Genomic DNA, 14,766 nt, shown 5'->3' with positions numbered 1-14,766 from the left:
CCAGAACGTGTGTGTGTGTAAAAATGAGTTTATAGAAATATAAACACACTTTTCACCACTTTCTCAAGGACATTCTCACTTTGCTGTGTTTCTGTTCCATCATGACAGATGGTGTGTGTGTCCACCTGCTGCTTCAGGCTGCAGGACGTCTCCGTAATTACTCTGAAACACACACACACACACACTTTCTGTTGGACGTTATTATCCTCACACACAATGTTTCCATCGATCAGACTGGAATAGTTTAATGGCTGAAAAGCAACCAGGAAAATGCCGTAACGGACCAACGGACAGGTTACATGTCCAAATGTCCCAGTTGTCCTCAGAGACGTCTGACGGGAATGGTTTCTAGGATTAATGGTGGAGCTGCTTGATACTGGGAAACAAAGTTCATATAAGTTCAATATTACAGTAAAGAGATGCTTTCTGTGTGTTAATCTGAGGTGTGTGTGCAGAGGGCCGCATCCCATTACTGTTGCTGCGCTTACGGCTTTGTTGCTAAGTAGGACTGTGTCTAATTGGAATGCCACAGTCATTACACACACACACACACACACCACACACAGTTTCCATGTTTCCACACGTCTTCCTGCTACTATCTACCTGCTCTCCTCACTGCAGCACCTCCACCTCAGCCGCATCCCAAACGTCTTCTTGGCTTTATTCCAGCCATAGAGGATCATTATTTTCCTGCTTTTCTCATCACGTGTTGATCTTTGGCTGCTCCTGATTGGACGTTACCGTCAGTTTAAGCTCTCTGATTGGTGGAAAGTCTGACAGGAAGTGTCTTCATCATCATGTCCAGGTGGAAATAGAGGTCTCTTAGCAACATGGTGGTGATGGTGATGAAGATGTGATAAATAATGGTGGATTTACCATCTAGTCTCTGAATAAACACTACAAAGACTTTTCTTGTCAATCGATGTCTTAGAAATTTAATTGAACTGAGGTCTGATGCTGGAATGGACTCCAGCTTCCCCACAACACTTAATCGGACGAAGCCACTCCGGCCGTCGAGGGCCGCAGTCCTACACGTGTTTGGAGTTTCCCTGCTGCAACTCAGCTGCTGATAAATCAGCAGACTACTGCAGCTGGATGTCAGGCTCTGCAGCAGTCTGCTAATCAAGTCTGATGTGAGTCAGCTGTGTTGCAGCAGGGAAACTCCCAACACGTGGAGGACTGCCGCCCTGGAGTTTGGAAAATGAATGAATGAATGAACTGAGGTCTCTTTTCTGTCTCTGTTTTCTTAGAGGAGTGCTACATCTCACTCAGGACAGCTACGGAATCGAACCGTTGGAATCCGCCCCCGACCAGCATCTGGTGTATCGCCTACAGGATGTGACCTCACAGCCCCGGGGATGTGGAACGCCTCACCATGACCGTGATCAGAACAACGCCACGGAGCATGCTCAGTACGAGCCAGAGGACGTTCACCACCGACACCACAGCAGGGTGTGTTCACACACACACACACACACACACACACACACACACACACACACACACACACACACATGAAAAGAGAAGACACTACTGAGCATAAAAAGAGACGCAATGTGACCAGAAAGAGGAAAAAATGAATCCGTGTAGGTAAGACGTGACACATGGTCACCTAGGAAACAGAAATCCAGCGGGACGCCACATGAAGCGTAACGATCCAGCGGGACGCCACATGAAGCGTAACGATCCAGCGGGACGCTACATGAAGCGTAACGATCCAGCGGGACGCCACATGAAGCGTAACGATCCAGCGGGACGCTACATGAAGCGTAACGATCCAGCGGGATGCCACATGAAGCGTAACGATCCAGCGGGACGCTACATGAAGCGTAACGATCCAGCGGGACGCTACATGAAGCGTAACGATCCAGCGGGACGCCACATGAAGCGTAACGATCCAGCGGGACGCTACATGAAGCGTAGCGATCCAGCGGGACGCCACATGAAGCGTAACGATCCAGCGGGACGCCACATGAAGCGTAACGATCCAGCGGGACGCCACATGAAGCGTAACGATCCAGCGGGACGCTACATGAAGCGTAACGATCCAGCGGGACGCTACATGAAGCGTAACGATCCAGCGGGACGCTACATGAAGCGTAACGATCCAGCGGGACGCCACATGAAGCGTAACGATCCAGCGGGACGCCACATGAAGCGTAACGATCCAGCGGGACGCCACATGAAGCGTAACGATCCAGCGGGACGCTACATGAAGCGTAACGATCCAGCGGGACGCCACATGAAGCGTAGCGATCCAGCGGGACGCCACATGAAGCGTAACGATCCAGCGGGACGCCACATGAAGCGTAACGATCCAGCGGGACGCCACATGAAGCGTAGCGATCCAGCGGGACGCTACATGAAGCGTAACGATCCAGCGGGACGCTACATGAAGCGTAACGATCCAGCGGGACGCCACATGAAGCGTAACGATCCAGCGGGACGCTACATGAAGCGTAACGATCCAGCGGGACGCCACATGAAGCGTAACGATCCAGCGGGACGCTACATGAAGCGTAACGATCCAGCGGGACGCCACATGAAGCGTAACGATCCAGCGGGACGCCACATGAAGCGTAACGATCCAGCGGGACGCCACATGAAGCGTAACGATCCAGCGGGACGCCACATGAAGCGTAACGATCCAGCGGGACGCTACATGAAGCGTAACGATCCAGCGGGACGCCACATGAAGCGTAACGATCCAGCGGGACGCCACATGAAGCGTAACGATCCAGCGGGACGCCACATGAAGCGTAGCGATCCAGCGGGACGCTACATGAAGCGTAACGATCCAGCGGGACGCCACATGAAGCGTAACGATCCAGCGGGACGCCACATGAAGCGTAACGATCCAGCGGGACGCCACATGAAGCGTAACGATCCAGCGGGACGCTACATGAAGCGTAACGATCCAGCGGGACGCTACATGAAGCGTAGCGATCCAGCGGGACGCCACATGAAGCGTAACGATCCAGCGGGACGCCACATGAAGCGTAACGATCCAGCGGGACGCTACATGAAGCGTAGCGATCCAGCGGGACGCCACATGAAGCGTAGCGATCCAGCGGGACGCCACATGAAGCGTAGCGATCCAGCGGGACGCTACATGAAGCGTAGCGATCCAGCGGGACGCTACATGAAGCGTAGCGATCCAGCGGGACGCCACATGAAGCGTAACGATCCAGCGGGACGCTACATGAAGCGTAACGATCCAGCGGGACGCCACATGAAGCGTAGCGATCCAGCGGGACGCCACATGAAGCGTAGCGATCCAGCGGGACGCTACATGAAGCGTAGCGATCCAGCGGGACGCTACATGAAGCGTAGCGATCCAGCGGGACGCTACATGAAGCGTAGCGATCCAGCGGGACGCCACATGAAGCGTAGCGATCCAGCGGGACGCTACATGAAGCGTAGCGATCCAGCGGGACGCTACATGAAGCGTAACGATCCAGCGGGACGCTACATGAAGCGTAGCGATCCAGCGGGACGCTACATGAAGCGTAACGATCCAGCGGGACGCTACATGAAGCGTAACGATCCAGCGGGACGCTACATGAAGCGTAACGATCCAGCGGGACGCTACATGAAGCGTAACGATCCAGCGGGACGCTACATGAAGCGTAGCGATCCAGCGGGACGCTACATGAAGCGTAGCGATCCAGCGGGACGCCACATGAAGCGTAACGATCCAGCGGGACGCTACATGAAGCGTAACGATCCAGCGGGACGCCACATGAAGCGTAACGATCCAGCGGGACGCTACATGAAGCGTAACGATCCAGCGGGACGCCACATGAAGCGTAGCGATCCAGCGGGACGCTACATGAAGCGTAGCGATCCAGCGGGACGCCACATGAAGCGTAGCGATCCAGCGGGACGCCACATGAAGCGTAGCGATCCAGCGGGACGCTACATGAAGCGTAACGATCCAGCGGGACGCTACATGAAGCGTAACGATCCAGCGGGACGCCACATGAAGCGTAACGATCCAGCGGGACGCTACATGAAGCGTAGCGATCCAGCGGGACGCTACATGAAGCGTAGCGATCCAGCGGGACGCCACATGAAGCGTAACGATCCAGCGGGACGCTACATGAAGCGTAACGATCCAGCGGGACGCTACATGAAGCGTAGCGATCCAGCGGGACGCCACATGAAGCGTAACGATCCAGCGGGACGCTACATGAAGCGTAACGATCCAGCGGGACGCTACATGAAGCGTAGCGATCCAGCGGGACGCTACATGAAGCGTAGCGATCCAGCGGGACGCCACATGAAGCGTAACGATCCAGCGGGACGCTACATGAAGCGTAATGAGACAAAGCGACCGCACAGCTCCAGATTACGTCAGGAATCCTGCACTCTCATTGGTTGGTTTGTGTTGCAGATGAAGCGAGCTGTGCTCCATAAGACCCACTACGTGGAGCTGCTGCTGGTGGTGGACAATGACAGAGTGAGACACGAACACACACTTTCCCTCCGCTCACTCAGCCTGTGCAGCGCTATGCTAACGTAGCCTCTTATTTCCGTCTCCAGTTTAACTACATGGAACGGAACGAGACGGCAGTGAGGGAGGAGATGGTCCAGCTGGCCAACTTTGTCGACAGTGTAAGAGCACACACACACACACACACACACACACACACACACACACACACACACGGCTGCAGATCCAACAGGTGTGTGTTTGTACAGATCTACATGCAGCTCAATGTTCGGATGGTCCTCGTTGGTCTCGAGATCTGGACCCATCAGAACCTGATCAGCACCGACGGAGCAGCCGGAGAAGTGCTGAGTCGCTTCACGCAGTGGAGGGAGAAGGAGCTGGTTCCCCGTCGCCGCCATGACTCAGCACAACTCATCCTGTCAGTACACACTCAGCAGAACACACTCTGACACACACCGAGAAGCAGCTTTCACCTGATTCAGATGTTCAGGTTATGGATCGTGTTGATCCCAGCAGGACAGGAGGAGGGCTAACTGGTTAGATTTATGTCTCATACAGTTTAATAAAGATGCCTAACTCCGAATCCACAAATGTTTTCACAAGTCAACTCTAAATAAAACCAGAATTCAAGAATTTATCGACCTCATGTGGTCATATTTTATTCCCAGTAGAAGTTAAACAACTTATCAGATGATGAAACTAGTTTAGCATTGTTAGCAGCTGTTAGCTTCTGTAAAAAGTAGTTCTAGTGTGAATTTCAACGTTGTCAGCAGCTGTTAGCATTTTCGCTTGTCTGAAAGGTAGTTCGATGAGTTTCTGTAAAAAGTAGTTCCATCAGGATGTTTATCCAGATGTTTCAGCGTTTTGTTGCCACGATTCTTCCTGACACCAGATTCAAGACGAACGCGTCTCTCTTTAATCAACAAGTTTCCCGTTTTGTTTTCTCTCTTCTGTTGTTTATCTGCAAACACGCCTGTGATGATGGTTGTCATGGTGACGAACATGGTGGTGTTTCTGCAGGAAGAAGACTTTTGGGGGAACGGCAGGAATGGCATTTGTCTCCACCGTCTGCTCCAGAAGTCACGGAGGAGGAATTAACTCGGTGCGTTGTCGATGCTGTGAAAATAAAGAGCAGAGAAGAAGAAGTAGCTGCTGAACTCTCTTCTTCTTCTTCTCTTAGTACACCAACAACAACACCATGTCCTTCTCCTCCATCGTGGCTCATGAACTGGGTCACAACCTGGGGATGAACCACGACGACAAGCGCCACTGCCACTGCCCCACCGCCGCCTGCATCATGAACTCTGGAGCCACGTAAGACACACGCATGACCGTGCACACGTGGTGCGCTAGCGCTCTTTCATCCAATGCTTCGTCCTCTCTGCAGAGGCTCCAGAAACTTCAGCAGCTGCAGCGCCGACGACCTGGAAAAGATGATCCTGCTGACGGGAGGGACGTGTCTGCTGAACGTCCCTCGGCCCGACGAGGCCTACAGCGCCCCCTACTGTGGAAACAGGCTGGTGGACGTCGGAGAGGACTGTGACTGTGGATCAGAGAAGGTTGTAGAGCAGCTTTCAGCATGAACTCCAGTTCCCATGATGCTCTGGGGGATGGAAGCAGTTTAATGTCTGAATGTGTGTGTGTAGGAGTGTGAGGCGGACCCCTGCTGTGAATATAAGACCTGCAAACTGAAGTCTGGAGCTCAGTGTGCGTATGGAGAGTGCTGCTACAACTGTCAGGTAAAGGCATCAGCTGATTGTGCTCCAGACGTCAGGCAGACGTGGAGACTCAGTGGTGTGTGTGTGTGTGTGTGTGTGTGTGTGTGTGTGTGTGTGTGTGTGTGTGTGTGTGTGTGTGTGTGTATAGTATCTCCCAGGAGGAACCAAGTGTCGGGCCAGTAAAGACGAATGCGATCTCCCAGAGTTCTGCAACGGATCCTCATCCTTTTGTCAGAGCGACGTCTTCATCCAGGTGAGACCTGAAGCAGGAGGACGTAACGTCTACTGGGGGGGTGTCCTCGCTGTCCTCGCCGTCCTCGCCGTCCTCGCCATCCTCGCCGTCCTCGCCGTCCTCACCGTCCTCGCCGTCCTCGCCGTCCTCGCCGTCCTCGCCCTCCTCGCCGTCCTCGCCCTCCTCGCCCTCCTCGCCGTCCTCGCCCTCCTCGCCGTCCTCGCCCTCCTCGCCGTCCTCGCCTACCTCGCCCTCCTCGCCGTCCTCGCCTACCTCGCCGTCCTCACCATCCTAGCCGTCCTAGCCGTCCTCGCCTACCTCGCCGTCCTCGCCGTCCTCGCCGTCCTAGCCGTCCTCGCCGTCCTCGCCTACCTCGCCGTCCTCGCCGTCCTAGCCGTCCTCGCCGTCCTCGCCGTCCTCGCCCACCTCGCCGTCCTCGCCTACCTCGCCGTCCTCGCCGTCCTCGCCTACCTCGCCGTCCTCGCCGTCCTCGCCGTCCTCGCCTACCTCGCCGTCCTCGCCGTCCTCGCCTACCTCGCCGTCCTCGCCGTCCTCGCCTACCTCGCCGTCCTCGCCGTCCTCGCCTACCTCGCCGTCCTCGCCGTCCTCGCCGTCCTCGCCCTCCTCGCCCACCTCGCCGTCCTCGCCGACCTCGCCGTCCTCGCCGTCCTCGCCGTCCTCGCCGTCCTCGCCGACCTCGCCGTCCTCGCCGTCCTCGCCGACCTCGCCGACCTCGCCGTCCTCGCCGTCCTCGCCGGCCTCGCCGTCCTCGCCGTCCTCGCCGTCCTCGCCTACCTCGCCGTCCTCGCCGTCCTAGCCGTCCTCGCCGTCCTCGCCCACCTCGCCGTCCTCGCCTACCTCGCCGTCCTCGCCGTCCTCGCCTACCTCGCCGTCCTCGCCGTCCTCGCCGTCCTCGCCTACCTCGCCGTCCTCGCCGTCCTCGCCTACCTCGCCGTCCTCGCCGTCCTCGCCTACCTCGCCGTCCTCACCGTCCTCGCCTACCTCGCCGTCCTCGCCGTCCTCGCCGTCCTCGCCTACCTCGCCGTCCTCGCCGACCTCGCCGTCCTCGCCGTCCTCGCCGACCTCGCCGTCCTCGCCGTCCTCGCCGGCCTCGCCCTCCTCGCCGTCCTCGCCCTCCTCGCCGTCCTCGCCTACCTCGCCCACCTCGCCGTCCTCGCCTACCTCGCCGTCCTCGCCGTCCTCGCCGTCCTCGCCTACCTCGCCGTCCTCGCCGACCTCGCCGTCCTCGCCGTCCTCGCCGTCCTCGCCGACCTCGCCGACCTCGCCGTCCTCGCCGTCCTCGCCGGCCTCGCCGTCCTCGCCGTCCTCGCCGTCCTCGCCGTCCTCGCCGACCTCGCCGACCTCGCCGTCCTCGCCGTCCTCGCCTACCTCGCCTACCTCGCCGTCCTCGCCGTCCTCGCCGTCCTCGCCGTCCTCGCCGACCTCGCCGTCCTCGCCGTCCTCGCCGTCCTCGCCTACCTCGCCGTCCTCGCCGTCCTCGCCTACCTCGCCGTCCTCGCTGTCCTCGCTGTCCTCGCCGTCCTCGCCTACCTCGCCGTCCTCGCTGTCCTCGCTGTCCCGTCACACCTCTGATCTGTGTTGCAGAACGGGCAGCCCTGCAGGAACCAGCAGGCCTACTGTTATAACGGGAAGTGTCAGCTCCATGACAGACAGTGTCAGGCTCTCTTTGGGTCCAGTACGTAGCTCCACCTGTTGCTGCATCCACCTTTTCCAGGTTGTCTGTCTCTTACCGGTGTCTTCTCTTCTCGTCTCCTCCTCATTCAGAGGCGAAGTCAGCTCCTGAAATCTGTTTCAAAGACGTCAACAGTAATGGAGATCGCTTTGGAAACTGTGGCTACTCCACCTACGGCTACAAGAAGTGTGAAAGCAGGTAAAATACACACACGATGACGTATCTGATGTGACGGACCAAAGCAGTTCTTCACTTCTCTAAATGTATTTTCAGAATTTCACATTCACATGATTAATACAATCTGTCAAAAATATTTTACCTTCTGTAAATCCTTCCTTCCAGTAACAACAGTTTGGCTACTATAAGTGATATTTTAACCATACTAAACAAATCAGATCAATTTGTATTCTTGGCATTATTATTAATGTTTAATTATTTAACCCATTTCTTAATAGCTTTTCTTTTTGTTTTTCCATCAATTATATTTTAAATTAAATTGTTCTATTTTATTTTATTTTATTTGCATAGTTTTTTTTATTGTAGTTTAAATTTAATTTAATTTTTTATTAAATATTTTTATTCAACATTTTATTCACTATTGTTCTATTTTATTTTATTTAAAATGTATTTTATTTTTTATCAGGATTTTATTCTATTAAGTTTGTTTTTATTGTGTTAATTGTATTTAGATTTTTTTTTTTTCATTTTTTATTCTACTTCATTTTATGATATTTTTTTGTTCATTTAAATTTTATTTATCATTTATTACTTGGCGGCTGTAGCTCAGGAGGAAGAGCGGTCGAGCCTGGAATTGATCCCCCTACTTTCCAGTTGAAGGATCGATTCCAGGCTTCCCTGACTAAAATGCTGAAGTGTCCTAGGGCAAGACACTGAACCCCAAGCTGCCCCCGATTTACCTATCTGGGTGTGAGTGTGTGTGTGAATGGGTGAATGTGACAAGTAGTGTAAAGCGCTTTGAGTGGTCTGCATGACTAGAAAAGCGCTATAGAAGTACAAGTCCATTCCATTTGCTATTTATGGTAATTTAATATGATTTTATGGGGTTTTTTGTATTTTATTTTCATATTTTTATTTATTTATTTATTTTTTCAGTTTTAATTTTTTTTTCAAGTTTAATTTTTTAAATTTAGATTTAATTTTTTTATATTGTTTATCTTTATTTTTTTTTATATATTTTGATAGTAAATCAGATTTAGGTGTAAAGAAATCAAGTGGCAACCTCCAGAGTTTGGAGGCTCCAAGTGAACATCGCTGTCCACTTAGAGCTTCTGATCATTTCTCCACACAAAGAAGAGACCATATGACGGCAGAGACCGCTGATTACGTAGACGTTCGCCTCATTCACGCGGCAACCTCCGGTGGTTAAAGGTGAAGCCTATGTGGAAGTGCATAAAACTGCAGTTCCCCCTTCATCCACTAGAGGCTGCAAAACAGAGCGAATCCCCATAGACTCCCATGTTAAAAAGACCAACTTCACAGCAGGAATAAACATGTTTACAGCAGAAATAAACATGTTTACAGCAGAAATAAACATGTTTACAGCCTGGTGCAAAAATCCATTTTAGGTTTAATAGGTCAGGTTTACCTTCATGACAACTGTGGGGGGAGTGAATTTTTTTCTAACTCACCCGTTTAAAAGTAATTTAATCTCGAAGTTCGGCATATTTAGGGGCGTGTCCTTTTTATTGACAGGTACCCAATCTCCCGCTTCAAGTCAGAAGAACGTAGAACAACCGCAGTTTTTAGCCGGTTAACAATGTGACTTAGCTTTAGCCCGCTTACCTCCGTTAGCTGGTTAGCTCCTGTTATCTCCGGGTTAGCTCAGTTAGCTCTTAGCTACAGAAAGCTTGGAGTTTGCTCGATGTCAATCATCCACCATGACGCTCACAGCCCCACTCTCAGCTCCACCTCTTTGATCATATTTGTATTTTCTGGGTGAGACGACACGCATGCCCCTGCCAAGATGGCGATGGTAGGAACCGCCCACCGAGCTTCAATTCAGCTCTTCAGAAACCTACGAGTGACGTCACGGAGGCTCCGCCCATCTTTTATATGATAGAAATCCATCTCACCACTATAAACATAACTAACATCATTCTACAGACAAACTGATGTTTGTGCCCGTCTCCATAGAAACGCTTTGTGTGGGAAGCTGCAGTGCACTAACGTTCAGACGGTGACGGTCTTTGGCATCAAACCGTCCATCATCACCACGCCAATTGGCGGCGCCAAATGCTACGGAGTGGACTTCATGCTGGGGACTGATGTCCCCGACCCAGGGATGGTGAACGAAGGGACCAAGTGTGGAGACAACAAGGTGAGGAAGGGTTGGGGTTAGGAGAGGAGGAAGAGCAGGTGATGCGAACTCGTGCTTTCTTCTTCTGTTGTGTGTTCAGGTGTGTATGAACTTTGAGTGTCGCAGCGCTGACGTTCTCGGCTACGACTGTGATGCGGAGAAGAAATGTAATGGACACGGGGTGAGAAACACTAGCTGCCCATCTACCTGGACATCAGCTGCGTCACATGACCACCAACTGATCTGTGTGTGTGTGTGTGTGTGTGTGTGTGTGTGTGTGTGTGTCATGACTGCAGGTGTGCAACAGCAACAGGAACTGTCACTGTGAGGACGGCTGGGATCCGCCTTTCTGCCAGTTCTCGGGTTATGGAGGCAGCGTAGACAGCGGACCCACCTGGAATGGTAACACCCTCAGACCCACCTGGGACACCTGCGTCTGCCAGCTCAGCGTTGACTCTGTCTGTCCTCCACAGATAAGGACACGTCTCTCAGGGACGGGCTGCTCGTCTTCTTCTTCCTCGTTCTTCCTCTGCTCGCTCTGGGTGCGTTTGTTTTCCTGCACAGGAACGAGCTGCAGCGACGGCTCGGGCTGAGCCGCAGGAAGAGGTCACAGGGATACCAGTGAGTGTTGCCATGACAACACGTAGGATCCTGTGGTTAACTAAGGGTGATGCAGTGATTTTATGGGGGCGTAACTGTACATCATGTCTGAACCGTCAAATAGACCAGATAGTCCAGAGAATGAGACAAGGTACGGCTATCAGCTATGATCGTTTAATTAAATTATTTAAACATGCATTAGTCTTGCCATTAATTCCAGTTTAGCTACGAACATACAAACCGCCGTGCAGCCACTCGTTTTGTCGTATACACACTACTGTTCTGTAATCTGGTCCAGTGCAGCTGGTCAGGCTGCAGGTTGCTCAGACCAAAGCTGCTCGACTAGGTCTTCAGTGTCCTTCTCAGACGGTGTGATAAATCATCATCTGTCATGCTGAAGTGTAGAATGTAGGAGACAACCTTCACTGAGATATTTAATAAAAAGTTTTAGCCAGAACACCAGGATGATTGGACAATTCCTCTCAGACAGAGAGTCCTTACACAAGGCAGACGAAGGCTTTACCAGGTTGTTTGGTTGTGATAAGTTTTTAAAAGAAGCCAAAATGAGTTTGATCAGCAGGAACAATTAACTGGGTTGTTTTTCTGAACATTATTTTGGCAGTGATGATAAAATTCCTCTGTTTGGGAAGTGACGGAGCTGTTGTCCAGCTGCAGTGTTGTCAATGGTATTTTTCAGGAAGTGTCCCTCTGCTGTCTGTGTTGTGTGCTTATACGTTTATTTATTGTAAATAACTGATGTATTGAGGTGGAATGTTTGTGGTGACCTCAGGAAGATAATAAACATAACGATGTTTATAACGAAATAATAAAAAACTAGAAAATGTTGACATTAAGATTTGGGAACTATTCGTCAGCAGGATTTTATGTGGAAGGAAAATGATCAGCATGTTGCCGTGATGTTCCGGTGTTCTTACACAGACCAGTCCATCCCTTCTGTCTCTGACTAAATATCTCCTGAATGTTTTCAGGGCTGACGATGAAACTTCAGCAAATCCCAGCAGAGGACCACCTCCAAGAGCACCGCCTCCCGCTGTTGCCCACGGCAACGAGAAAAGTGTGCACAGAGATGGGGTGAGTTTACTTCCTCCTGACATCATGACATCATCATTTTGTTGTGTTGAGCTGTTTTTTCACTGCAAACAGATGTTTATCAACATGTTTAACAGATGTTTATCAGCTGGTTTACCAGATGTGTATCAGCTGGTTTACCAGATGTTTGTCAGCTGGTTTAACAGATGTTTGTCAGCTGGTTTAACAGATGTTTGTCAGCTGGTTTACCAGATGTTCGTCAGCTGGTTTACCAGATGTTTATCAGCTGGTTCACCAGATGTTTATCAGCTGGTTTAACAGATGTGTATCAGCTGGTTTAACAGATGTTTATCAGCTGGTTTACCAGATGTTTATCAGCTGGTTTACCAGATGTTTGTCAGCTGGTTTACCAGATGTGTATCAGCTGGTTTACCAGATGTTTATCAGCTGGTTTAACAGATGTTTGTCAGCTGGTTTAACAGATGTTTATCAGCTGGTTTACCAGATGTTTATCAGCTGGTTTACCAGATGTGTATCAGCTGGTTTACCAGATGTGTATCAGCTGGTTTACCAGATGTGTATCAGCTGGTTTACCAGATGTGTATCAGCTGGTTTACCAGATGTTTATCAGCTGGTTTACCAGATGTTTGTCAGCTGGTTTAACAGATGTTTGTCAGCTGGTTTAACAGATGTTTATCAGCTGGTTTACCAGATGTTTGTCAGCTGGTTTACCAGATGTTTGTCAGCTGGTTTACCAGATGTTTGTCAGCTGGTTTACCAGATGTTTGTCAGCTGGTTTAACAGATGTTTATCAGCTGGTTTACCAGATGTGTATCAGCTGGTTTACCAGATGTTTGTCAGCTGGTTTACCAGATGTTTGTCAGCTGGTTTACCAGATGTTTGTCAGCTGGTTTAACAGATGTTTATCAGCTGGTTTACCAGATGTGTATCAGCTGGTTTACCAGATGTTCGTCAGCTGGTTTACCAGATGTTTGTCAGCTGGTTTACCAGATGTTTGTCAGCTGGTTTACCAGATGTTCGTCAGCTGGTTTACCAGATGTTTGTCAGCTGGTTTACCAGATGTGTATCAGCTGGTTTACCAGATGTTTATCAGCTGGTTTAACAGATGTTTGTCAGCTGGTTTAACAGATGTTTATCAGCTGGTTTACCAGATGTTTATCAGCTGGTTTACCAGATGTTTGTCAGCTGGTTTAACAGATGTTTGTCAGCTGGTTTAACAGATGTTTGTCAGCTGGTTTACCAGATGTGTATCAGCTGGTTTACCAGATGTGTATCAGCTGGTTTACCAGATGTTTGTCAGCTGGTTTAACAGATGTTTATCTGGTGGTTTAACAGATGTTTATCAGCTGGTTTAACAGATGTTTGTCAGCTGGTTTACCAGATGTTTGTCAGCTGGTTTAACAGATGTTTGTCAGCTGGTTTACCAGATGTTTGTCAGCTGGTTTAACAGATGTTTATCAGCTGGTTTACCAGATGTGTATCAGCTGGTTTACCAGATGTTTGTCAGCTGGTTTACCAGATGTTTGTCAGCTGGTTTAACAGATGTTTATCAGCTGGTTTACCAGATGTGTATCAGCTGGTTTACCAGATGTTCGTCAGCTGGTTTACCAGATGTTTATCAGCTGGTTTACCAGATGTTTGTCAGCTGGTTTACCAGATGTTCGTCAGCTGGTTTACCAGATGTTTGTCAGCTGGTTTACCAGATGTGTATCAGCTGGTTTACCAGATGTTCGTCAGCTGGTTTACCAGATGTTTGTCAGCTGGTTTAACAGATGTTTATCAGCTGGTTTACCAGATGTGTATCAGCTGGTTTACCAGATGTTTGTCAGCTGGTTTACCAGATGTTTGTCAGCTGGTTTAACAGATGTTTGTCAGCTGGTTTACCAGATGTTTGTCAGGTATTGATAAGGTTTAGCAGCGTGTTCATTAGCTCCTCTAGAGCAAGGTGTTAATGTGATGAATCTCTCTGATCAGGAGACTGATGATGATGATGATGAAGCGGTCCCGGTAAGCCACAGAGTAGATTAGGTTTAGTGTGTTTCTGGTGTCTCTGCTGTTGTGGTTTATTTCTCTAGTCGGGATGCACAATATCAGTTATTCATCCAGTAATCAGTATTATTGAACATCACAGTCATGATAGAGGGCCTTGCTGGGTTCTTCCTCTGTTTGGACTTCGCTCCTCATTCCCCCTTTAGTGTAAAATGTTTTGCAGTAATGGCTAATGATCAATATATTATGCAACCCTAATCTTTTAACAGAGTATTGATTAAATAAGTGATGTATTGCTCCGTTATCCTGCCAGTGTGTCAGTTCCTCATTCAGCTAATCACTGATTGATCAGCTGATGGAGTGTAGTGGTTGGTGAACACATCAGTGTGTATGAGGTGTGTGTGTGTGTTATTGATTAACAGCTTGTGTTTTCTCCACATGTGAAGCATCGCGTTCAGCTGCTGCCGCACTCGGAGGTAAAACACTCAAACGGTTCTGCTTCATTCTGCTTTCCTCTTCAGTTTTCTCCCAACCTAAACTCGTCCTGTTGTGTTGTTTGTGTGTTCAGGTGGTGGAGACGAGCAGGACCGCTCCCGCCTTCGCTTCTCGGCCTCCTCCTCCTCCTCTGTAAGAAAGCAAATAGCAGCTGTAGACAAACGAAGGAGCTTCTGGTGTTCATGTGTTTTCATT

General features: G+C 50.4%; 1 protein-coding gene across 1 annotated transcript in view; it reads left to right on the top strand.

Moving 5' to 3' along the window:
• Positions 1-14,766, top strand: part of adam9a (ADAM metallopeptidase domain 9a) — a 45,492-nt gene that overhangs the window by 27,586 nt on the left and 3,140 nt on the right. The window contains exons 6-23 of the mRNA XM_079250992.1: positions 1,251-1,452; positions 4,397-4,462; positions 4,546-4,617; positions 4,705-4,874; positions 5,477-5,558; positions 5,637-5,770; positions 5,844-6,015; positions 6,103-6,195; positions 6,323-6,427; positions 8,012-8,102; positions 8,192-8,297; positions 10,254-10,437; positions 10,517-10,597; positions 10,713-10,818; positions 10,890-11,037; positions 12,006-12,108; positions 14,523-14,552; positions 14,645-14,703. Coding sequence (XP_079107118.1) covers positions 1,251-1,452; positions 4,397-4,462; positions 4,546-4,617; positions 4,705-4,874; positions 5,477-5,558; positions 5,637-5,770; positions 5,844-6,015; positions 6,103-6,195; positions 6,323-6,427; positions 8,012-8,102; positions 8,192-8,297; positions 10,254-10,437; positions 10,517-10,597; positions 10,713-10,818; positions 10,890-11,037; positions 12,006-12,108; positions 14,523-14,552; positions 14,645-14,703 — 2,004 coding nt within the window. The remainder of the gene's footprint in view (positions 1-1,250; positions 1,453-4,396; positions 4,463-4,545; positions 4,618-4,704; positions 4,875-5,476; positions 5,559-5,636; positions 5,771-5,843; positions 6,016-6,102; positions 6,196-6,322; positions 6,428-8,011; positions 8,103-8,191; positions 8,298-10,253; positions 10,438-10,516; positions 10,598-10,712; positions 10,819-10,889; positions 11,038-12,005; positions 12,109-14,522; positions 14,553-14,644; positions 14,704-14,766) is intronic.

The sequence above is a fragment of the Telmatherina bonti genome (assembly GCF_933228915.1).
Source record: "Telmatherina bonti genome assembly, chromosome: 13".
Lineage (NCBI taxonomy): Eukaryota > Metazoa > Chordata > Actinopteri > Atheriniformes > Telmatherinidae > Telmatherina > Telmatherina bonti.
This window is presented reverse-complemented; position numbering and strand designations above follow the sequence as displayed.